Genomic DNA, 25,892 nt, shown 5'->3' on the forward strand with positions numbered 1-25,892 from the left:
GAGAGAGAGAGAGAGACAGGCGGGAGAGAGAGAGACGGGCAGGAGAGAGAGAGAGACGGGCGTGAAAGAGAGAGAGCGAGAGAGACGGGCGTGAGAGAGAGAGAGAGATGAGCGTGAGATGAGAGAGACAGGCGAGAGAGAGAGAGACGGGCGAGAGAGAGGGAGAGAGACAGGCGTGAGAGAGAGAGAGACAGGCATGAGAGAGAGAGACAGGCGTGAGAGAGAGAGATGGGCGTGTGAGAGAGAGAGACGGGCATGAGAGAGAGAGACGGGTGTGAGAGAGAGAGAGAGAGAGATGGATAGGTGAGAGAGAGAGAGAGAGAGATGGATAGGTGAGAGAGAGAGATGGATGGGTGAGAGAGAGAGATGGATGGGTGAGAGAGAGAGATGGATGGGTGAGAGAGAGAGATGGATGGGCGAGAGAGAGAGATGGAGGGGCGACAGAGAGAGAGAGAGACAGGCGAGAACGAGAGAGAGAGAGAGACAGGTGGGAGAGAGAGAGAGACGGGCAGGAGAGAGAGAGATAGAGACGGGCGAGAGAGAGAGAAAGATGGGCGTGTGAGAGAGAGAGAGAGAGAGAGACGGGCATGAGAGAGAGAGAGAGACGGGCATGAGGGAGAGAGAGAGAGAGACAGACGTGAGAGAGAGAGACAGACGTGAGAGAGAGAGACAGGCGTGAGAGAGAGAGACGGGCATGAGAGAGAGAGACGGGCGTGAGGGAGAGACAGAGAGAGAGAGACGGGTGTGAGAAAGAGAGAGAGAGAGAGACGGGCGTGAGAGAGAGAGACGGGCGTGAGAGAGAGAGACGGGCGTGAGAGAGAGAGAGAGAGAGAGAGAGAGACGGGTGTGAGAGAGAGAGAGAGAGACGGGCGTGAGAGAGAGAGAGACGGGCGTGAGAGAGAGAGAGACGGGCGTGAGAGAGAGACGGGCGTGAGAGAGAGAGAGACGGGCGTGAGAGAGAGATGAGCGTGAGAGAGAGAGACAGGCGTGAGAGAGAGGGAGAGAGAGATGAGCGTGAGAGGAGAGAGACAGGCGAGAGAGAGAGAGAGAGACGGGCGAGAGAGAGGGAGAGAGGCGTGAGAGTGAGAGAGACAGGCGTGAGAGAGAGAGACGGGCGTGAGAGAGAGAGAGAGACGGGCATGAGAGAGAGAAAGACGGGCGAGAGGGGGAGAGAGAGAGATGGATGGGCGAGGGACAGAGATGGAGGGGCAACAGAGAGAGAGAGAGAGACGGGCGAGAACGAGAGAGAGAGAGAGAGACGGGCGAGAGAGAGAGAGAGAGACGGGCGAGAGAGAGAGAGAGAGACGGGCGTGAGAGAGAGAGAGAGAGACGGGCGTGAGAGAGAGAGAGAGAGACGGGCGTGAGAGAGAGAGAGAGAGACGGGCGTGAGAGAGAGAGAGACGGACGGGCTTGAGAGAGAGAGAGACGGACGGGCGAGAGACAGAGAGAGACGGACGGGCGAGAGACAGAGAGAAACGGAGGGGCGAGAGAGCGCGACAGAGGGGCGTGAGAGCACGACAGAGGGGCGAGAGAGCGAGACGGAGGGGCGAGAGAGAGAGAGAGAGAGACGGGCGAGAGAGAGAGAGAGAGAGACGGGCGAGGGAGAGAGACGGGCATGAGAGAGGGAGAGACGGAGGGGCGAGAGAGAGACGGAGGGGCGAGAGAGAGACGGAGGGGCGAGAGAGACGGAGGGGCGAGAGAGAGACGGAGGGGCGAGAGAGAGACGGAGGGGCGAGAGAGAGACGGAGGGGCGAGAGAGAGACGGAGGGGGGCGAGAGAGAGACGGAGGGGGGCGAGAGAGAGAAAGAGACAGGGGGCGAGAGAGAGAAAAAGAGACGGCGGGGCGAGAGAGAGAGAGGGGCGAGAGAGAGAGAGTGACGGGTGACAGAGAGACAGGCGTGAGAGAGAGACGGGCGAGAGAGAGAGATGGATGGGCGAGAGAGAGAGAGAGATGGATGGGCGTGAGAGAGAGAGAGAGAGACGGGCGTGAGAGAGAGAGAGAGACGGGCGTGAGAGAGAGAGAGAGAGACGGGCGTGAGAGAGAGACGGACGGGCGAGAGAGAGAGACGGGCGTGAGAGAGAGAGAGAGAGACGGGCGTGAGAGAGAGAGAGAGACGGGCGTGAGAGAGAGAGAGAGACGGGCGTGAGAGAGAGAGAGAGAGACGGGCGTGAGAGAGAGAGAGAGAGAGACGGGCGTGAGAGAGAGAGAGAGAGACGGGCGTGAGAGAGAGAGAGAGAGACGGGCGTGAGAGAGAGAGAGACGGGCGTGAGAGAGAGAGAGAGAGATGGGCGTGAGAGAGAGAGAGAGACGGGCGTGAGAGAGAGAGAGAGAGACGGGCGTGAGAGAGAGAGAGACGGGCGTGAGAGAGAGAGAGAGAGTCGGGCGTGAGAGAGAGAGAGAGAGAGAGTCAGGCGTGAGAGAGAGAGAGAGTCAGGCATGAGAGAGAGAGAGTCAGGCGTGAGAGAGAAAGAGAGATGGGCGTGAGAGAGAGAGAGAGAGACGGGCGTGAGAGAGAGAGAGAGAGAGACGGGAGTGAGAGAGAGACGGGGGTGTGTGAAAGAGAGGGGGAGAGACGGGGGTGTGTGAGAGAGAGGGGGAGAGACGGGGGTGTGTGAGAGAGGGGGGGAGCGACGGGGGTGTGTGAGAGGGAGGGGGAGAGATGGGGGTGTGTGAGAGAGAGGGAGAGACGGGGGTGTGAGAGAGAGAGAGACACGGGGGGTGTGAGAGAGACTGATGGGTGTGTGAGAGAGAGAGAGACGGGTGTGTGAGAGGTGGACGGGGGTGTGAGAGAGAGAGGGGGACGGGTGTGTGAGAGAGAGGGGGACGGGTGTGTGAGAGAGAGGGGACGGGTGTGTGAGAGTGAGCGAGAGACGAGGGTGTGTGAGAGAGAGAGACGGGTTGTGTGAGAGAGAGACGGCGGTATGAGAGAGAGAGAGAGAGACAGGGTCTGAGAGAGAGAGAGATAGAGAGACACGTGAGTGAAAGAGAGAGACGGGTGAATGAGAGAGAGAGAGAGACACGTGAATGAGAGAGAGACACGGGTATGAGAGAGAGGGACAGGTGTGTGAGTGAGAGGGACAGGTGTGTGAGTGAGAGGGACAGGTGTGTGAGTGAGAGGGACAGGTGTGTGAGAGAGAGGGGACGGGTGTGTGAGAGTGAGCGAGAGACGAGGGTGTGTGAGAGAGAGAGACGGGTTGTGTGAGAGAGAGACGGCGGTATGAGAGAGAGAGAGAGAGACAGGGTCTGAGAGAGAGAGAGATAGAGAGACACGTGAGTGAAAGAGAGAGACGGGTGAATGAGAGAGAGAGAGAGACACGTGAATGAGAGAGAGACACGGGTATGAGAGAGAGGGACAGGTGTGTGAGTGAGAGGGACAGGTGTGTGAGTGAGAGGGACAGGTGTGTGAGTGAGAGGGACAGGTGTGTGAGTGAGAGGGACAGGTGTGTGAGTGAGAGGGACAGGTGTGTGAGTGAGAGGGACAGGTGTGTGAGAGAGAGGGACAGGTGTGTGAGAGAGAGGGACAGGTGTGTGAGAGAGAGGGACAGGTGTGTGAGAGAGAGGGACAGGTGTGTGAGAGAGAGGGACAGGTGTGTGAGAGAGAGGGACAGGTGTGTGAGAGAGAGGGACAGGTGCGTGAGAGAGAGGGACAGGTGCGTGAGAGAGGGGGACAGGTGCGTGAGAGAGAGGGACGGGGATGTCAGAGAGACGGGGATGTAAGAGAGAGACAGACGGATGTGTGAGAGAGACAGACGGATGTGTGAGAGAGAGAGAGAGACGGGTGTGTGAGAGCGAGACAGGTGTATGAGGGAGAGACGGGTGTGTGAGAGAGAGAACGAGAGACGGGTGTGATAGAGAGAGACGGGTGTGTGAGAGAGGGACGGGCGGGTGTGTGAGAGAGGGACGGGCGGGTGTGTGAGAGGGGGACGGGCGGGTGTGTGAGAGGGGGACGGGCGGGTGTGTGAGAGAGAGGGACAGGTGTGTGAGAGAGAGGGACAGGTGTGTGAGAGAGAGGGACAGGTGTGTGAGAGAGAGGGACAGGTGTGTGAGAGAGAGGGACAGGTGTGTGAGAGAGGGGGACAGGTGCGTGAGAGAGGGACGGGGATGTCAGAGAGACGGGGATGTAAGAGAGGGACAGACGGATGTGCGAGAGAGAGAGACGGGTGTGCGAGAGGGAGAGACGGGTGTGTGAGAGAGAGACGGGTGCGTGAGACAGAGACGGGTGCGTGAGAGAGAGACGGGTGCGTGAGAGAGAGAGACGGGTGCGTGAGAGAGAGAGACGGGTGCGTGAGAGAGAGAGACGGGTGCGTGAGAGAGAGACGGGTGCGTGAGAGAGAGACGGGTGCGTGAGAGAGAGAGACGGGTGCGTGAGAGAGAGACGGGTGCGTGAGAGCGAGACGGGTGCGTGAGGGAGAGACGGGTGTGTGAGAGAGAGAACGAGAGACGGGTGTGTGAGAGAGAACGAGAGACGGGTGTGTGAGAGAGAGACGGGCGGGTGTGTGAGAGGGGGACGGGTGTGTGAGAGGGGGGGACGGGTGTGTGAGAGGGGGGGACGGGTGTGTGAGAGGGGGGGACGGGTGTGTGAGAGAGAGGGACAGGTGTGTGAGAGAGAGGGACAGGTGTGTGAGAGAGAGGGACAGGTGTGTGAGAGAGAGAGGGACAGGTGTGAGAGAGAGGGACAGGTGTGTGAGAGAGAGGGACAGGTGTGTGAGAGAGAGGGACAGGTGTGTGAGAGAGAGGGACAGGTGTGTGAGAGAGAGGGACAGGTGTGTGAGAGAGAGGGACAGGTGTGTGAGAGAGGGGGACGGGGATGTCAGAGAGACGGGGATGTAAGAGAGAGACAGACGGATGTGCGAGAGAGAGAGACGGGTGTGTGAGGGAGAGACGGGTGTGTGAGAGAGAGAACGAGAGACGGGTGTGTGAGCGAGAGACGGGTGTGTGAGCGAGAGACGGGTGTGTGAGCGAGAGACGGGTGTGTGAGCGAGAGACGGATGTGTGAGCGAGAGACGGGTGTGTGAGAGAGAGACGGGCGGGTGTGTGAGAGAGAGACGGGCGGGTGTGTGAGAGGGAGACGGGTGTGTGAGGGAGAGACGGGTGTGTGAGGGAGAGACGGGTGTGTGAGGGAGAGACGGGTGTGTGAGGGAGAGACGGGTGTGTGAGAGAGAGAACGAGAGACGGGTGTGTGAGAGAGAACGAGAGACGGGTGTGTGAGAGAGAACGAGAGACGGGTGTGTGAGAGAGAACGAGAGACGGGTGTGTGTGTGAGAGAGAGAGAGACGGGGGTGTGAGAGAGAGAGAGACGGGGGTGTGAGAGAGAGAGAGAGACGGGGGTGTGAGAGAGAGAGAGAGACGGGGGTGTGAGAGAGAGAGAGACGGGCGTGTGATAGAGAGAGAGACGGGGGTGTGATAGAGAGAGAGACGGCAGTGTGTGAGAGAGAGAGGGACGGGTGTGTGAGAGGGAGGGACGGGTGTGTGAGAGAGAGGGACGGGTGTGTGAGAGAGAGGGACGGGTGTGTGAGAGAGAGGGACGGGTGTGTGAGAGAGAGGGACGGGTGTGTGAGAGAGAGGGGCGGGTGTGTGAGAGAGCGGGGCGGGTGTGTGAGAGAGCGGGGCGGGTGTGTGAGAGAGCGGGGCGGGTGTGTGAGAGAGCGGGGCGGGTGTGTGAGAGAGCGGGGCGGGTGTGTGAGAGAGCGGGGCGGGTGTGTGAGAGAGCGGGGCGGGTGTGTGAGAGGGAGAGAGCGGGGCGGGTGTGTGAGAGAGGGAGAGAGAGAGACGGGGTGTGAGTGAGAGGGAGAGAGAGAGACGGGGGTGTGAGTGAGAGGGAGAGAGAGAGACGGGGGTGTGAGTGAGAGGGGGACGGGTGTGTGAGTGAGAGGGGGACGGGTGTGTGAGTGAGAGGGGGACGGGTGTGTGAGAGAGAGGGGGACGGGTGTGTGAGAGAGAGGGGGACGGGTGTGTGAGAGAGAGGGGGACGGGTGTGTGAGAGAGATGGGGACGGGTGTGTGAGAGAGAGGGGGACGGGTGTGTGAGAGAACGTGACGGGTGTGTGAGAGAGGGACGGGTGTGTGAGAAAACGTGACGGGTGTGTGAGACAGCGGGGCGGGTGTGTGAGAGAGCGGGGCGGGTGTGTGAGAGAGCGGGGCGGGGATGTCAGAGAGACGGGGATGTAAGAGAGAGACAGACGGATGTGCGAGAGAGAGAGAGACGGGTGTGTGAGGGAGAGACGGGTGTGTGAGAGAGAGAACGAGAGACGGGTGTGTGAGCGAGAGACGGGTGTGTGAGCGAGAGACGGGTGTGTGAGCGAGAGACGGATGTGTGAGCGAGAGACGGGTGTGTGAGAGAGAGACGGGCGGGTGTGTGAGAGGGAGACGGGTGTGTGAGGGAGAGACGGGTGTGTGAGGGAGAGACGGGTGTGTGAGGGAGAGACGGGTGTGTGAGAGAGGGAGAGAGAGAGACGGGGTGTGTGAGAGAGGGAAAGAGCGGGGCGGGTGTGTGAGAGGGAGAGAGCGGGGTGGGTGTGTGAGAGAGGGAGAGAGAGAGACGGGGTGTGAGTGAGAGGGAGAGAGAGAGAGACGGGGTGTGAGTGAGAGGGAGAGAGAGACGGGGGTGTGAGTGAGAGGGGGACGGGTGTGTGTGAGAGGGGGACGGGTGTGTGAGAGAGAGGGGGACGGGTGTGTGAGAGAGAGGGGGACGGGTGTGTGAGAGAGAGGGGGACGGGCGTGTGAGAGAGAGGGGGACGGGTGTGTGAGAGAGAGGGGGACGGGTGTGTGAGAGAGAGGGGGACGGGTGTGTGAGAGAGCGGGGCGGGTGTGTGAGAGAGGGAGAGAGAGAGACGGGGTGTGTGAGAGAGAGAGAGACGGGTTGTGTGAGAGAGGGAGAGAGAGAGACGGGGTGTGTGAGAGAGGGAGAGAGAGAGACGGGGTGTGTGAGAGAGGGAGAGAGAGAGACGGGGTGTGTGAGAGAGGGAGAGAGAGAGGGGGTGTGTGAGAGAGGGAGAGAGAGAGACGGGGTGTGTGAGAGAGGGAGAGAGAGAGACGGGGTGTGTGAGAGAGGGAGAGAGAGAGACGGGGTGTGTGAGAGAGGGAGAGAGAGATGGCGTGTGTGAGAGAGAGAGAGACAGGGTGTGTGAGAGAGAGGGAGAGAGAGACGGGTGTGTGAGTGAGAGGGGGACGGGTGTGTGAGTGAGAGGGGGATGGGTGTGTGAGTGAGAGGGGGATGGGTGTGTGAGTGAGAGGGGGACGGGTGTGTGAGAGAGAGGGGGACGGGTGTGAGAGAGAGAGAGAGACAGGTGTGTGTGAGAGAGAGAGAGAGAGAGAGACGGGGTGTGAGAGAGGGAGAGAGAGAGACCGGTTGTGTGAGAGAGAGACGGGGTGTGTGAGAGAGATTGAGAGACGGCGGTGTGAGAGAGAGAGAGGCGGGGGTCTGAGAGAGAGAGATAGAGAGACGCGTGAGTATGAGAGAGAGACGGGTGTGAGAGAGAGGGGCAGGTGCGTGAGAGAGAGGAACGGGTGTGTGAGAGAGAGGGACGGGTGTGTGAGAGAGAGGGACGGGTGTGTGAGAGAGAGGGACGGGTGTGTGAGAGAGAGGGACGGGTGTGTGAGAGAGAGGGACGGGTGTGTGAGAGAGAGGGACGGGTGTGTGAGAGAGAGGAACAGGTGTGTGAGAGAGACGGGGATGTAAGAGTGAGACAGACGGGTGTGTGAGAGAGAGAGACGGATATGAGAGAGACGGGGATGTAAGAGAGACACAGACGGGTGTGTGAGAGAGCGAGAGTCGGGGGTGTGTGAGAAAGCGAGAGACGGGGGTGTGTGAGAAAACGAGAGACGGGGGTGTGTGAGAAAGCGAGAGACGGGGGCGTGTGAGAGAGCGAGGGACGGGGGCGTGTGAGAGAGCGAGAGACGGGCATGTGAGAGAGCGAGAGACGCGCGTGTGAGAGAGCGAGAGACGCGCGTGTGAGAGAGCGAGAGACGGGCGTGTGAGAGCGAGGGAGACGGACGTGTGAGAGCGAGGGAGACGGGCCTGTGAGAGCGAGGGAGACGGGCCTGTGAGAGCGAGGGAGATGGGCCTGTGTGAGAAAGAGAGAGACGGACGTGTGAGAAAGAGAGACGGGCGTGTGAGGAAGAGAGAGGGGGGTGTGTGAGAGAGAGGGAGAGAGACAGGTGTGTGAGAGAAAGAGAGACAGGTGTGTGAGAGAAAGAGAGGGACCGGTGTGTGAGAGAAAGAGAGGGACCGGTGTGTGATAGAAAGAGAGGGACCGGTGTGTGAGAGAGACGGACATGAGGGAGAGAGGGTTGCTTGTGCAAGAGAGATGGAGTTTGCGTGTGGGAGACGGAAACGGGTGGGTGTGAGAGGGAGAGACGGGTGTGCGAGAGGAGTGATGTGTGAGCAAGAGAGAGCGGCGCGTGAGGCAAAGGAGAGAGAGAGACAGAGGGGTGTGTGTGTGAGGAAGAGAGTGGGACGTGTGTGTGAGATGGCTGTGTGTAAAAGAGAGAGACGGGCGTGTGAGAGAGAGGGAGACGGGCGTGTGAGAGAGAGGGAGACGGGCGTGTGAGAGAGAGGGAGACGGACGTGTGAGAGAGAGGGAGACGGGCGTGTGAGAGAGAGGGAGACGGGCCTGTGAGAGAGAGGGAGACGGGCGTGTGAGAGAGAGGGAGACGGGCGTGTGAGAGAGAGGGAGACGGGCGTGTGAGAGATGGGGAGAGAGAGAGAGAGAGAGGGACCGGTGTGTGAGAGAGACGGATATGAGGGAGAGAGGGTTGCTTGTGCAAGAGAGATGGAGTTTGCGTGTGGGAGACGGAAACGGGTGGGTGTGAGAGGGAGAGACGGGTGTGCGAGAGGAGTGATGTGTGAGCAAGAGAGAGCGGCGCGTGAGGCAAAGGAGAGAGAGAGACAGAGGGGTGTGTGTGTGAGGAAGAGAGTGGGACGTGTGTGTGAGATGGCTGTGTGTAAAAGAGAGAGACGGGCGTGTGAGAGAGAGGGAGACGGGCGTGTGAGAGAGAGGGAGACGGACGTGTGAGAGAGAGGGAGACGGGCGTGTGAGAGAGAGGGAGACGGGCGTGTGAGAGAGAGGGAGACGGGCGTGTGAGAGAGAGGGAGACGGGCGTGTGAGAGATGGGGAGAGAGAGAGAGAGAGAGGGACCGGTGTGTGAGAGAGACGGATATGAGGGAGAGAGGGTTGCTTGTGCAAGAGAGATGGGGTTTGCGTGTGAGAGGGGGAGACGGGGGTGGGTGTGAGAGGGAGAGCCAGGTGTGAGAGAGATGGGTTGTGTTTGAGCGAGAGGGGTGATGTGTGAGCAAGAGAGAGCGGTGCGTGTGGCAAAGGCGTGTTTAAGAGAGAGACAGAGGGGTGTGTGTGTGAGGAAGAGAGAGGGACATGTGTGTGAGATGGCTGTGTGTAAGAGAGACGGGTGCGTGAAAGGGGCATTGTGTGTGAGACAGGGTAGTGTGTGAGAGAAAGGGGGTTGTGTGAGAGATAGAGGGGGTGTGAAGGAGTGGGTTGTAAGGGAGGGGGTGCATGCGTGTGTGTGAGGGGGAGTTCGCATATGTGAAAGCGGGGTGCGCGTGTGTGTGAGAGGTGGGTCCGTGTGTGTGAGAGGGGGGTGCGTGCGTGAGAGAGAAAGAAAGGTGTTTGAGAGTCAGGATAGAGGGGTCTTTGAGAGAGAGAGGTTTGTGTGCGAGAGGGTGGTGCGTGTGAGAGAGAGATGGGGGTGCGTGTGAGAGAGGGGTGCATGTGAGAGCGAGCAAGAGTGAGGGGTGCGTGAGAGCGAGCGAGAGTGAGGGGTGCGTGAGAGCGAGCGAGAGTGAGGGGTGCGTGAGAGTGAGGGGTGTGTGAGAGCGAGCGAGAGGGAGGGGTGCATGAGAGCAAGCAAGAGAGAGGGGTGCGTGAGAGCAAGCAAGAGTGGGCTGTGTGAGAGGGAGGTGCACATGTGTGCGTGTGAGGGAGAGTGCTGTACGTGCCTGCTTGAGAGAGGGGAGTGTGTATATATGTGTGTGTGACAGAGGGAGTGTGTGTGCGAGAGGAGTGCGTGAAAGAGAGGTGCGTTAGCAAAGAGACGATGTGCGGGCGTGTGTGGATGTGTGAGATATAGTGTGTGTGAGCAAGCTGCGGTGAATGTGTGTGCGCATGTCTGTATTCAAGGGACAGCGGGGTAAGATGGAGCAGAGTATGTGCGTCTGGCTCATTCCCAGTCTCAGTATTCTTTCATCCTCTCTGCCACACCCCAACAGGCACACTTTCTCATTCTCACGGTGAATGAGGGTGTGTGCGCACTTTGAGCCTGGGAATGAGCTTGACACACACTCACTCTTTCATACTCGAATGGTCATCTTTATTTATTACTCACTTTTTTTAATTATCAATTTGTTAACCTTTTTCTCTTAGCAAATTGTTTCTTTTTATCTATCGTGTTAATAAGTTCATATTTCATGTTTTTTCCGAAATTCGCTCATCGGCCATCCAAGTGTAAGAAAAATTGAAATGCCACCCCCCCCCCCCTCCCCCCACCCCCCACCACCACCACCCCCACCCCACCGCCCCCCCCAGCCAAACGACAAGATTGGACAAGTCTACTGTGTGTGATGCTGGTTTCGCCACACTTATTGTCTATGCCTAGTTGTCTTGAGAAGGTGATGAACTGTTGCCTTGAACCAATTGTTATGGTGCCTTCATGTTAGGTGGGAATTCCAGAGATGTGATCCAGGAAAATAATAAAGCACCGATGCATGTCCACATCACAATGGTATGTAACTTGGAGAGGAGCCTGGTGATGTTTTCATAACATTTCTTCACATAGCTGTCCTTGTTTTTCTTGGTGAGAGAGGTCATAGGGTTAGATGCTGCTGAAATAAGCTTAGTAAGTTGTTGCATCCTGTAGACAATACATGCTTCAGCATCAGTGCATCTTAGGAAGGAATACAGTATAGTTTCTTCTTAGGCACAATTCCCTGAAATTGACATAAATCTCACACAAAATTGCAGAATTTGAAATGGAAGTTATGTTCAATGCAACTTGAGTTTCCACAATGTTTTGCGATCAATGCGTTACATTGCACTGGAAGCTTACAAAACTGGTCACGCTCTTTAATCACCATTGCGAATTTCTGCTAATTGCACTCGTATGCAGGCCTTCAAGGGGGCTCTTTAAAAAAAGTTAACCTCTTTTTGGGCCCAAGGATGATTATGGGCATATTTTAAAAGCTTTTGAATGTTTTTTTTATAAGACTACTATAGCCCTATATGACTACTAAATGACTATATTTTTTAAAAGTCTATTTGAATAATTTAAAATCAAGTTACTCAGCTGACACTTTTGACACTGATCAAAAGTGCTTATTTTTTGTGATTCCCATTTTTAGCTGTACCAGACAAACTACAGAAAGATACTCTTTTGTATTAAAGCAATTTTTTTTTTAAATTATTCTGAGATGCTGCCCAATTGTGATGGTTCATGGCAGGGTTTACGCTCAGCAACATGAAAATGAATTTGATTGGAAATTTGAAAATAAAAGTGCAACTCCAACTGCCAATTGCATTCAAAAGTTGAAACCCATTGAGTCAAGTGGCAAGGAAGCCATTCAAGCAGACTGCTCTTTTCTTGGATGGTGTTGAGATTCTTGAGTAGTGTTGTAGCTGCATCCTTCCAGATGAATAGGCTGTGTGCCATTGCACCTTGACATTGTAGTGGCTGTATACGCTTTGAATGCACTCCACAGAAGATATTACGTCTCAAATGAGAGTAGAGAATGTTCATTTGCAGCTCTAAGGGGGAGTGATTTATGCAGTTACTAAGCGTAAGTGAGAATATTTCAGTGGTTAAGGCATGCAAAATGGATGAAGAACAGGAGCCTTGGAAGGTAAAGAAATGAATGCCAGGCTGGCAAAGGATATGTGCAAAACTAATGCTGAGAAAATGGGATTCTACATAAAAGCTTGAAATGAGATGCTAACAAAATTGAAAATGTGTTGGTGTGGTCTTTTTTTCATCCAAAGCTCAGTGCTTTGCTAACTAACTGACTTGAAATGTGTCTGTAATGCTGCAGTTATCATTGCTGCTGAAGGTATGAATAATGCCTGATTTAAAATCAAATGAAAATGCTGAGAGTTATTGATTAATGCAGTTATTAATTACGTGTTTTATAAATATAGCCAGATTTTACTTTTTAAAATTGTTTTTCATTTTTCCCACAGAAAAGTTAAGAAAAAGAAGGCTTCGTGAAGACATAAAATCACCAAAAAGGAAATTTGCAGATAATCAAGAATCGCTGCATTCTCCTAAATGCCCTAGATTATCAAGTGAAACTCGGAAAGAGTGCAAAAAGCGGTTAGTGTTTTAAAATATATTCATGGTCAAGTTATAGAATGTTGAGACACAGCACTGTGGGTTATAAAAAAATTATCAATATAGACAGTTTCCTAAATTTTAAATTCTGAAACTCAAAAATATTTGTCTGACCACTTCCATTTATCTCTCATTGCACAGATCCCCGGCCTTCTAACCCCATTACTTCTGCACCTGCCTCTGTGTATGGTCGGGCCCCGATTCCGTGATTCCCAACCCCATTCCTGCGGATTTCGATTTTCGGGAGTGCCTTTTAAGGGTGTGGGCTTGTTCAGGTCGCAATCCTACACCCTGCGGTCCTGACCTGGCTGGCTCCATTGTGGGGGTAGGCATGGAGTCAGGCTAGCTTTTCAAAGAGCCATGGTTCATGGCACCTCAGAGATGTCGTGAACCATAGTCTGCATGAGGGAAGTTTTGAAAGGTAAGTTCAAAAGGTGCTCCTTATACCCCTCCATGCCATGGCACGTCCACCCAATCTACCTCTACGGCCACTCATGTACCTATGCCAAGGTATGACTCTAAACAATGCCTGTGGCCCCTCATGAAGCCTGTAGTGACAGGATATGTTTAAAAAAGAGCTTTTAAAAAGGTCATTCATTGATGACACATACATAATAAGATTTGGCAGAGTGCTCCGAAACACCTGAGCCCCAGGGAAACATTGCTTGATTTACAGCTTTGGTTCTCTAAACTATGCTGTCAATTTCACAATGTTTATTTCATAAGATAAAGCAGTTTCAAGTGCTTTCAGTTTCAGTTACTGATACTTTAAAGGCTCTTGATGATTGACACTTTGTTGGGCTGTAGTGAAAAGGAGTTTTTTTTTGAGAAATTGGAAAGTTATCAATGATATTTTTTAAAGCCTTTTTTTCCCACATCCTATGATCACTATAGTATTGTTGGCTCTATACAGTTCTGTGGGTGAATGGGCATAGAAGTGCCATTACTTGGCTTGGGGGCATGAGGGCCATAGGGGTTCTTTTGATGGCATACCTTGGCATGGGGTCATGAGGGGTAGGTTTGTGAGGGGTGAATGCTGGAAAACATTTCTGTTTTTTATATAACTGGGATGAAGTCCCAAGCACCAAGGAGGACCTTTTAAACAAGCCCACTTCAGCACCCGGTAGCCCCTGTGGCTACCTCTGAACTTTCTCCCGGGTTGGTGGTCCAGCTATACCCCGTAGCACCCCTGCCCCCACAATGAAAATCCCATCCTTGCCAGGAATTTTCCCAACCCCTGTTACCTGATTCGAATGAAAATCCAGCCTGATATCTCTGTACATGTTGCTCTGCTCATCTCTGCCACGGATGCTTGTGTCTTCAGGCAAAACCTTAAACGTTTTCCATCCTGACCACCCCCGGTACAGACTTATGTTCAATCGCTTAGGTCCAAGGGTCAAAGCCTCTAGCAAATTTGCCACAAAACTGGCTTATCTATATATCTCAGATCTGTATGCACCTCAAGTTTTACTCGTTGCGCCTCTTCTAACAAAACCACCTGCTGGTCTTGTGACATACTGAAGAACGAAGCTAATGTCTGGCTTTGCATCTCTACTTCGAACCTTTTCCTTAAGCTCTCACCTCCAACAAGTGTGAGCTTTAATGGACCTAAAGGAACATGGGAATATAGGAACAGGAGCGCCTCGAGCCTGTTCTGCCATTCAATGAGATCATAGCTTATCTGCAACCTAACTCCATACCTTTGGCCCTTAATATTCTGGTTAACAAAAGTCTATCAATCTAGGCTCTAAAATTTAGTCGGCAGTAACCACTTATTAAAATTGAGATCATACTGTTTCACCTCTCTTCCCCTTACTACCAATCCAAACTTAACAAGCGGCTCTACATCTGAATCCATATTTCAGGTTTCACCCCAAGCTCTCACCATGCCTTCCCTGGGCTTATCTAGTTGAGTGAGCTGACTCCTGCTCCCATGACTTCCAGAATCACAGAATCTCAAACCGAGTATGCACCGACACATGAGAAACGCCTGACCTACCTACCTAATCCCATTTACCAGCACTTGGCCCATGACCATGAATGTTATGACATGCCAAGCACTCATCCAGGTGCTTTTTAAAGGATGAGGCAACCCGCCTTCACCACCCTCCCAGGCAACGCATTCCGGACCGTCACCACCCTCTGGGTAAAAAAGGTTTTCCTCACATCCCCTCTAAACCTCCTGCCCCTCACCTTGAACTTGTGTCCCCTCATGACTGACCCTTCAACTAAGGGGAACAACTGCTCCCTATCCACCCTTTCCTTGCCTCCCATAATCTTGTACACCTTGATCAGGTCGCCCCTCGGTCTTCTCTGCTTCAGTGAAAACAACCCAAGTCTGTCCAACCTCTCTTCATAACTTAAAATGTTTCATCCCAGGCAATGTCCTGGTGAATCTCCTCTGCACGCCCTCCAGTGCAATCACATCCTTCTTATAATGTGACGACTAGAACTGCACACTGTACTCCAGCTGTGGCCTCACCAAGGTTCTATACAACTCCAACATGACCTCCCTACTTTTGTAATCTATGCCTCGATTGATAAAGGCAAGTATCCCATATGCCTTTTTCACCACCCCACTAACATGCCCCTCTGCCTTCAGAGATCTATGGACACACACACCAAGGTCCCTTTGTTCCTCAGAACTTCCTAGTGTCATGCTGTTCATTGAATACTTCCTTGTCAAATTACTCCTTCCAGACTTCCCACTAGGTTATTTCCTTTCTTGGACTAGACGCTATCTGGCATTGTATATGGCTCCCTCTCCTCAACTTCTGTCATCCTCCCTTTCAAAACTCCTGTTGCCAACACCTCTTCAAAAAAGTACCATTGATCAATGTCCTCTCTAAATATTATTCATTGTGCACGGCCTTTGAATGCAAGGCACCTTTAATTTTTTTTTTGTACAACCTAATACACAGAAATCTTGAGTGGCCTGTGTGGTATTTTGCAGGTTGTTGTATGACCATATATGTACACAGCTTAGAGGGAACACTAGTCTTAACCCTTTTCTCCTTGCTACCATCTCTATCTCCAACCTCCCTTTAAGTTGCAAAATATTTGACTGTTTTGTTGCCTCTCAGATCTATGCCCCACTCTCCCACAACTTTTGTTTACATCATTTACCATGTTTGTGTGCCTCCTACAATGTTGAAACCCATTCTCAGGTCATGAATCACATTTTCTGGCTCTATGGTGAAATTGCCCTCCTTGACCTTGCGCAGCTTTTGTAACAAATAACACCCCCATTTGGCTCCACCAGCCCACTTTATTCAGTGGACCTTGTATGATGTATCTTGTTGTGGACTTTCATAAGAATAAAAAGTTTTCAACCTTTCCAATACTTAACCAAAATAAGTTTCCAGGTGACGTTGTAATGGCTAACAAAAGCAGTAAACAAAAACATAGAATGTTTGATCATTTCATTGAGAGAATAGATCAGCCTTTAGGTGAGTTAATTTGCTTTATTCTGTCAGTTTGTGGAATATATATCCATACTGACTACTGGCTGGAATAGAACAATTATTCTTACTTATTCATGGGATGTGGGTGTTGCTGGCTAGGCCAGCATTTATTGCCCATCCCTAATTGCCCTTGAGAAGGTGGTGGTGAGCTGCTGCCTTGAACTATTGCAATCCATGTGGTGTAGGTACACCCACAGAGCTGTTAGTGGAGGGGGCGGGGGTGAGTTCCAGGATTTTGACCCAGTGACAGTGAAGGCATGGCGATATATTTCCAAGTCAGGATGATGAGTGGCTTGGTGGGGAACTTCCAGGTGGTGGTATTCCCATCTATCTGCTGCCTTTGTTCTAGATGGTAGTGGTTGTGGGTTTGGAAAGTGCTTTCTAAGGAGGCTTGATGAGTTCCTGCAGTATGTTATAGATGGTACACACTGCTGCCACTGTATCAGTCGTGAAGGGAGTAAATATTTATGGATGCGGTGCCAATCAAGCAGGCTGCTTTATCCTGGATGGTGTCAAGCTTCTTGAGTGCTGTTGGAGCTGCATTCATCCAGGCAACTGGAGAGAGTAGCCCATCACACTCCTGACTTGTGCCTTGTAGCTTTGGGGAGTCAAGAGGTGAGTTACTCACCGCAGGATTTCTAGCCTCTGATGTGCTCTTGTAGCCACCATATATATATGGCTACTCTAGTTCAGTTTCTGGTCAATGGTAATCCCCAGGATGTTGATAGTGGGAGATTCTGCGATGGTAATGCCACTGAATGTCAAAGGATGATGGTTAGATTCTCACTTGTTGGAGATGGTCATTGCCTGGCACTTGTGTGGCACGAATCTTACTTGGCAGCCCCAAGCCTGGATATTGTCCAGGCCTTGCTGCATTTGGACATGGATTGTGTTAGCATCTGAGGAATTTTAAATGGTGCTGAACATTGTACAATCATCAGCGATCAACCCCACTTCTGACCTTATGATGGAAGGAAGGCCATTGATGAAGCAACTGAAGATGGTTGGGTCTAGGACACTACTTAGAGGAACTCCTGCAGTGATGTCCTGAAACTGAGATGATTGACCTCCAATAACCACAACCATCTTCCTTTGTGCTGGGTATGACTCCAACGAGTTGGGAGATGTTCCCATTGATTCCCATTGACTCCAGTTTTGCTAGGGACCCTTGATGCCACACACGGTCAAATGCTGCTTTGATGTCAAGGACAGCCACTCTCACCTCACCTCTGGAGTTCAGCTCTTCTGTCCATGTTTGAACAAAGGCTGTAATGAGGTCAGGAGCTGGGTTGCCCTGGCGGAACCCAAACTAAGTGTCTGTGAGCATCTTATTACTGAGCAAGTGCTGCTTGATAGCACTGTTAAGGACCCCTTCTATCGCTTTTGTGATGATGGAGAGTAGACTGATCTAATTGTTTGGGTTGTATCTGTCTTGCTTTTTGTGCACAGGACATACCCTAGCTTGGCTAGGGGTGCGGCAAGTTCTGGAGCAGACGTCTTCAGTACTATTGCTGGAGTATTGTCAGGGCCCATAGCCTTTGCAGTATCCAGTGCCTTCAGCCGTTTCTTGATATCACGTGGAATGACTCGAATTGGCCACCGCCATTCACGACTGATTGTGGCGGGACTGCAGAGCTTAGATCTGATCCGTTGGTTGTGGAATCGCTTAGCTCTGTCTATCATTTGCTGCTTCTTCTGTTGAGCATGCAAGCAGCCCTGTGTTGTAGCTTCACCACCTTATATTTAGCTATAAAACAAAAACAGAATTACCTGGAAAAATTCAGCAAGTCTGGCAGCATCGGCGGAGAAGAAAAGAGTTGACTTTTCGAGTCCTCATGACCCTTCAACAGAACTGAGTGAATATTAGGAGAGGGATGAAACATAAGCCGGTTTAACGTGGGAGGAGGGGGGTGGTGGTTGTAGGGACAAGCAAGCAGTGATAGGAGCAGATAATCAAAAGATGTCACAGACAGAAGAACAAAGAGGTGTTGAAGGTAGTGATATCTAAATGAATGTGCTAATTAAGAATCGATGGCAGGACACTCAAGGTACAGCTCTAGTGGGGGTGGGGTGGAAAGACTACCAGATCATAAAAGATATAGATTTAAAAATAATGGAAATAGGTGGGAAAAGAAAAATCTATATAAATTATTGAAAAAAACAAAAGGAAGGGGGAAGAAACGGAAAGGAGGTGGGGATGGAGGAGGGAGTTCAAGATCTAAAGTTGTTGAATTCAATATTCAGTCTGGAAGGCTGTAAAGTGCCTAGTCAGAAGATGAGGTGCTGTTCCTCCAGTTTGCGTTGGGCTTCACTGGAACAATGCAGCAAGCCAAGGACAGACATGTGGGCAAGAGAGCAAGGTGAAGTGTTAAAATGGCAAACGACAGGGAGGTTTGGGTCATTCTTGCGGACAGACTGCAGGTGTTCTGCAAAGCAGTCGTCCAGTTTACGTGCCATGCGCCGCCATATGAACACACTCGACCTCTCCCTCCAGCAGCACCGCTGCACCCTTTTTCAAAGCTGCGCGAACCCCCAGTTTCATTTTATTCTTCGTCTCATCCGACGCCTCAACAAGAAACTTTTTCTCTTTCTCTCAACTGCTAAGGAACGCAAGCTCCAACAACTCATCGACACCAACACCCATCTAGGACCCTCCACCCCTGCCTGTCCCTCCGTCCCCACCCCATCTTCCAATCCCAGCCCTGGCTGTGTATTCACTATACCCCCTGACTTTCCCCTCTCCAACGCTGAACGTTCAGTGCTCAGCAAAGGACTTAGTTTCATACCCTTACGCCCTCATCTCAATGAATTTCAGGCTCGGCACGATGCTGAACTGTTCTTTCGCCGTCTTCGTCTCCGTGCTCACTTCTTTGGGCAGGAGTCCTCTCCCCGTTCAACGGATCCTTTTACCCCCCTCCAATATTCTCCCTCCACCTGGACCCCTCCCTCCGGATTCTTACCTTCTCTTGATCTTTTCATTGAGAACTGTCGGCGTGACATTAGTCGTCTCAATTTCTCTGCTCCTCTCACCCATTCTAATCTATCTCTCTCTCTGAACTTACTGCACTCTGTTCTCTCAGGTCCAACCCCAAAATTGTCATCAAACCCGCTGACAACCCGCTGTTGTTGTCTGGCGCACTGACCTCTACCTCACGGAGGCTGAGCGTCAACTCGCAGACACTTCCTCCTACCTCTCCATGGACCATGACCCCACCACTGAACATCAAGCCATTGTTTCCAGGACTGTCACTGACCTCATCTCCTCTGGAGATCCTCCTCCACAGCTTCCAACCTGATAGTCGCCTAACCTCAGAGCTTCTACCTCCTACCCAAAATCCACAAACAGAACTGTCCCGGCAGACCGATCGTGTCAGCCTGTTCCTGCCCCACGGAACTCATTTCTCGTTATCTTGACTCCCTTCTCTCTCCCCTTGTCCAGTCCCTTCCCACCTACATCCGTGATTGCTCTGACACCTTACGTCACATCAACAATTTCCAGTTCCCTGGTCCCAACCGCTTGCTCTTCACCATGGACGTCCAATCCTCCATCCTCCACCAGGATGGTCTGAGGGCCCTTAGCTTCTTCCTCGAACAGAGGCCCGAACAATCCCCATCCACCACTACTCTCCTCCGTCTGGCTGAACTTGTTCTCACACTGAACAATTTCTCTTTCAACTCCTCTCACTTCCTCCAAATAAAAGGTGTGGCTATGGGTACCTGCATGGGCCCCAACTATGCCTGTCTCTTTATGGGATATGTGGAACATTCCTTGTTCCAGTCCTACTCCGGCCCCCTCCCACAACTCTTCCTCCGGTACATCGATGATTACTTCGGTACTGCTTCATGCTCTCGTCGGGACTTGGAAAAATTTATTGATTTTGCTTCCAATCTCCACCACTCCATCATTTTCACATGGTCCATCTCTGACACTTCCCTTCCCTTCCTTGACCTCTCTCTCTCAATTTCTGGTGATAGACTGTCCACCAATATCCATTACAGCTACCTCGACTACAACTCCTCACTCCCCGCTTCCTGTGAGGACTCCATCCCGTTCTCTCAGGTCCTTCACCTCCGTTTCATCTGTTCTGATGATGCTACCTTCAAAAACAGTTCCTCTGACATGTCCTCCTTCTTCCTTAACTGAGGTTTTCCACCCACGGTTGTTGACAGGGCCCTCAACCGTGTCCAGCCCATCTCCCGCGCATCCGCCCTCACGCCTTCACCTCCCTCCCAGAAACATGATAGGGTCCCCCTTGTCCTCACTTATCACCCCACCAGCCTCCACATTCAAAGGATCATCCTCTGCCATTTCCGCCAACTCCAGCATGATGCCACCACCAAACACATCTTCCCTTCAACCCCCCGGCGGCATTCCGTAGGGATCGTTCCCTCCGGGACACCCTGGTCCACTCCTCCATCACCCCCTACTCCTCAACCCCCACCTATGGCACCTCCCCATGCCCCCGCAAAAGATGCAACACCTGCCCCTTCACTTCCTCTCTCCCCACCATCCAAAGGCCCAAACACTCCTTTGAAGTGAAGCAGCATTTCACTTGTATTTCCCCTAACTTAATCTACTGCATTCGTTGCTCCCAATGCGGTCTCCTCTACATTGGAGAGACCAAACGTAAACTGGGCGACCGCTTTGCAGAACATCTGCGGTCTGTCCACAAGAAAGACCCACACCTCCCTATCGCTTGCCATTTTAACACTCCACCCTGCTCTCTTGCCCACATGTCTGTCCTTGGCTTGCTGCATTGTTCCAATGAAGCCCAACACAAGCAGCAGGAACAGCACCTCATCTTCCAACTAGGCACTTTACAGCCTTCCGGACTGAATATTGAATTCAACAACTTTAGATTTTGAACTCCCTCCTCCATCCCCATCCCCTTTCCGTTTCTTCCCCCTTCCGTTTGTTTTTTCCACTAATTTATATAGATTTTTCTTTTCCCACCTATTTCCATTATTTTTAAATCTATATCTTTTATGCCCTGGTAGTCTTTCCACCCCACCCCCACTAGAGCTGTGCCTTGAGTGTCCTGCCATCCATTCTTAATTAGCACATTCGTTTAGATAATATCACCACCTTCAACACCTCTTTGTTCTTCTGTCTGTGACATCTTTTGATTATCTGCTCCTATCACTGCTTGCTTGTCCCTACAACCACACCCCACCCCCCAACTTCTCCCCCCACCTCACCTTAAACCAGCTTATATTTCACCTCTCTCCTAATATTCACTCAGTTCTGTTGAAGTGTCATGAGGACTCGAAATGTCAACTTTTCTTCTCCGCCGATGCTGCCAGACCTGCTGCGTTTTTTCAGGTAATTCTGTTTTTGTTTTGGATTTCCAGCATCTGCAGTTTTTTGTTTTTATATTTAGGTATGCCTGGTGCTGCTCCTGGCATGCCTTCCTGCAATCTTCATTAAACCAGCGTTGATCCCCTGGTTTGGTGGTAATGGTAGAGTGGAAGATATGCCAGGCCACGTGGTTACTGCTATGGCACGGCTGATGGTAAATGCCGAACTGCCCAAATCCCAGAGGGAAACTTGAAACAGCTGCTAAAATAGTTATTGCAATTTGCATAGTATGAGAAGAGGTTCTGAAATCAGGAAATGAGGTCTCCAAATACTTGTGATGATTTTATAGTAAAGATTTGTTAAAAGGATACACCAAAAAAATTACACTTCAACATAAGAATGGCTTCACTCAGTAAACAGCACTTTAAAACTGTTCCACAAGATCGTAATTTAACTACACTCAGAGCTAACTGTCCCCTTTTCTGTCCAGCAACTATTCTTATAGATTTCAAAATCTATAGAATTCCAGTATTTTTTACCACACAGTGCCTTTTTTCCTTGGGGTATCCTCTAAGGCTGACAGCACCTGGTTCTTCAGGTCTGTCATTGTTCACACTGTCTTCTAGGAGTTCTGACCAGTTATCCTGCTGTCTTCTAGGAGATTTAAGCAGCTACCCCATTAACTAGGCTTCAGTATTTCCTCAAATGCGTCCCTTTCCTTTCATCTCTCTATTGTCTCAACCAGTCTCTTTAGAAGTGCTTTCTTCCCAGAATTGATTAAACTTGTTTCTTTCCCCTAGCTCTTAGACTTACAAAAAACAAACTTACCTTACACCATTTATAACCTGCCTGTATCCCCCTTTGAACTAAAACAATTTAATTCAGAATTACTCCTGTTATTGGTTTATGTAAAACTCTGAAGTTCCTCTTGGTTCATTACTATATCGAAACCACTTCTTACTCTTGGTTTTAGACTCTTGCAGTCACTCTGGCTCTTACTCCAATTGCCATATTTACAACCTCCCCCCACCACAGTCTGTCTTCCAATGCATGAGAAATATGACAGGGTTACTAACAGAGGGCAAATATTACAATTTTTTTTGATGACATTACAGATTGTGGTTGAGTACATTGCTGCTGGCCCACAGCACCTCATGGTTGCCCAGCCTTGAGTTGTTATATCTGTTTGAAATCTATCCTATTTAGCATGATGGTAGTGCCACACAACATAATTAGGGCATCCTCGGTGTAAAGACGGGATTTCATCTCCACAAGGACTGTGTAGAGGTCACTTTTATTGATACTGTCATGGATAGATGCATCGGTAGCAGGCAGGTAGGTAGGTGAGGATGAGGCCAAGTATTTTTTTCCCTCTTGTTAGTTCCCTCACCACCCGCCACAGACTCAGTCTAGCTATGTCCTTTAGGACTCGGCCAACTCAGTCTGTAGAGGTGCTGTTGAGCCACTGTTTGCAATGGACATTGAAGTCCCTCAACCAGAGTACATTCTCTGCCTTTGTTACCCTCGATGCTTCCTCCAAATGATGTTTGACCTGATGCCATGAGACTTCATTGGGTCTGGAGTTGATGTTGAGGACTCCCAGGGCAATTCCCTCCGACTATATATCACTGTGCCGTTACTCATGGCAGATACGGAGGGCTGAAAACAGTGGAAGCCCTGGAGTATAGAAAGTGTGGGGGGGGTACTTAAAAAAGTAATTAGGAGAGTGAAGAGGGGGATGTGAAAAAAACACTGCCAAGATAAAAGGAAAATCCCAAGGCATTTTATAAGTATATTAAGGGCAAGAGGATAACCAGGGAAAGAATAGGGCTAATTAGGGACCAAAGTGGCAATCGGTGCGTGGAGCCGGAGTTTGTAGGTGAGGTTTTGAATGATTACTTTTCACCTGTATTCACTATGGAGAAGGACAATGTAGAAATCACAGAAGGGGGCTGTGATAACAAATTTGCATTGAAAGGGAGGAGGTATTAGCGGCTTTAGCGACCTTAAAAGTGGATAAATCCCCAGGCCCAGATGAGATATATCCCAGGCTGCTTTGTGAGGCAAAGGAGGAGATTGCAGGGGCTCTGACACTAATTTTCAAATCTTCTCTGGCCACAGGAGAGGTGCTAGAGAACTGAAGGACAGCTAATGCATTATTAAAGAAGGGTAGTAGGGATAAACCAGGTAATTACAGGCCATTGAGTCTAACATCAGTGGTAGGGAAACTATCGGAAAAAATTTTGAGGGACAGGATTAATCTCCACTTGGCGAGGTAGGGATTAATCAGGGATGGTCAGTATAGCTTTGTCAGGGGGAGATTATGTCTAACAAATTTGATTGAATTTTTGAAGGAGGTGACTAGTTGTGTAGATGAGTACAGTTGATGTAGTCTACTTGAACTTCAGTAAGGCTTTTGACAAGGTCCCATGGGAGAATGGTCAAGAAGGTAAGAGCCAGGGCAATTTAGCAAATTGGATCCAAAATTGGTTTAGTGGCAGGGTGGTCGAAGGTTGTTTTTGCAATTGTAAGCCTGTGACGAGTGGTGTACAGCAGGGATCGGTGCTGGGACGCTTGCTGTTTGTAGTGTACATTAATGACTTAGATGTGAATATAGGAGATATGATCAGTAAGTTTGCAGATGACATGAAAATTGGTGGTGTCATAAATACTGAGGAGGAAAGCTTTAGATTACAGGATGATATAGATGGGCTGGTAAGATGGGCAGAGCAGTGGAAAATGGGGTTTAATCCTGAGAAGTGTGAGGTGATGCATTTTGGGAGGACTAACACAGCAAGGGAATACACAATGAATGTTAGGACCCAAGGAAGTACTGAGAGTCAGAGGGACCTTGATATACATGACCATTGATCTCTGAAGGCAGCAGCACAGGTAGATAAGGTGGTTAAGAAGGCATATGGGATATTTGCCTTTATTAGCTGAGGCATAGAATATAAGAGCAGGAGGGTTATGTTAGAGCTGTATAAAATGCCAGCTAGAGTACAGTGTGCAGTTCTGGTCGCCACACTATAGGAAGGATGTGATTGCACTGGAGAGGATGTTGCCTGGGCTGGAGCGTTTCAGCTATGAAGAGAAACTGGATAGGCTAGGTTTGTTTTCCTTAGAGCAGAGAAGGCTGATGGGAGACCTGATCGAGGCATACAAAATTATGAGGGGCGTAGATAGGAAGAAACTTTTTCCCCTTAACGGAGTTGTCAATAACCAAGGGACATAGATTTAAGGTTTTAAAACAAGGCAGGAGGTTTGATGGAAAAATTGTTTCACCCAAAGGGTGGTTAGAATCTGGAACACACTGCCTGAGGGGGTGGTAGAACCAGGAACCCTCACAACATTTGAGAAGTGTTTAGATGAGCACTTGAAACACCATGGCATGCAAGGGCTATGGGCCAAGTGCTGAAAAATGAGATTAGAATAGATAGGTGCTTGATGGCCAGCAAAGACACGATGGAGGCCCATTTCTGTGCTGTATGACTCTATAACACCTCTGCTGGGATGGTGATGGTGGTGTCTGGGACATTGTAAGGTATGGTTCCATGAGTATGACTCTGTCAGGCTGTCGCTTGACTACTCTGTGAAAAATCTCTCCCAGTTTTGGCACTAGCCCCCAGATGTTTCTAAGTGTCAACAGGGCTAAGTTTGTTGGTGTTGCTTCCAGTTCCTAGGTTGATGCCAGGTGGTCCATCCAGATCTATTCCTTTTAAACGTTTTAGTGGATTGATTGAGTGGCTTGCTAGGCCATTTAAGAGGGCATTTATTGCAAGGGGGATGAAGTTCAAGAATAAAGAAGTCTTACTACATTTGTACAAGGTTTTGGTGAGACAACACCTGGAATAGTGTGTGCAAGTTTGGTCTCCACATTTAAGATATACTTGCATTGAAGACAGTACAGTGAAGGTTCACTAAATTCATCCCTGGGATGAGCGGGTTGTCTTATGATGAGAGGCTAAGTAAATTCGGCTTATAGTCTCGAATATGGAAGAATAAAAGATGATCTTTTGGAAACCTGCAAAATTCTGCCGGGGTTTGCTGGGAGAGATGCTGTGGAATTGTTTCAGTTAGTCAAGGAGTCTAAAACGTTGGGTACAATCTCAAAATAAGGAGCTGATCATTGAGGACTGAGATGAGGAGAAATTACTTCACTCAAAGTGTTGTATCTTTTGAAATATCTACCCCAGAGGGCTGTGGATCTTTCATTGAATACATTTAAGGCTATAGGATAGACAGATTTTTAGTGTCTCAGGGATTTAAGGGACAAGGAGAGCAGGTGGGCAAATGGAGTTGAAGCCCAAGATCAGCCAGGCTCGAATGTCCATATGGTCTACTCTTTCTCCTATTTCTTGTGTGATCCAATGTGATTTCCAGAACTGTAATAGTGTTTATATCAAAGTTGCTTTCTTAGCGAAGTGGCCCCTCAATGTTACTCACTCAATGGAATGTATTTTTGTTGAACATTTCCCACTGTTCATTTACCTACATACCTTTTAGTCTATTTACCCAATCAACCTTAGCCAGTTCTCCCCTCATGCCTATATAATTGGCTTTGTTTGAGTTTAAGATTCTTATTTGCGATTGGAGTATGTTACTTTCAAACTTAACATGGAATTCAGTGGTATTATTGTCACTATTTCCCAGTGGATCCTTTACTACAACATTAGTAATTAACCCTGTTTCATTACACAATACAAGATCTAAGATAACTTTATTCCTTGTCGGTTCCAAAATGTTTTGCTCCAATAAACTCTCACGAAAACATTCTACAAACTCCTCTTGGA

At 50.4% G+C, this 25,892-nt stretch overlaps 1 protein-coding gene across 4 annotated transcripts in view; it reads left to right on the plus strand.

Annotated features, from left to right (window-relative positions):
- g2e3 (G2/M-phase specific E3 ubiquitin protein ligase) overlaps positions 1-25,892 on the plus strand; it is a 301,615-nt gene that overhangs the window by 202,011 nt on the left and 73,712 nt on the right. For all 4 annotated transcript variants that reach the window (XM_041214819.1, XM_041214820.1, XM_041214823.1 and 1 more), the window contains one exon: positions 12,186-12,318. In XM_041214819.1, coding sequence (XP_041070753.1) covers positions 12,186-12,318 — 133 coding nt within the window. The remainder of the gene's footprint in view (positions 1-12,185; positions 12,319-25,892) is intronic.

This window comes from Carcharodon carcharias, chromosome 20, assembly GCF_017639515.1.
Source record: "Carcharodon carcharias isolate sCarCar2 chromosome 20, sCarCar2.pri, whole genome shotgun sequence".
In the NCBI taxonomy this organism is placed as follows: Eukaryota; Metazoa; Chordata; class Chondrichthyes; order Lamniformes; family Lamnidae; genus Carcharodon; species Carcharodon carcharias.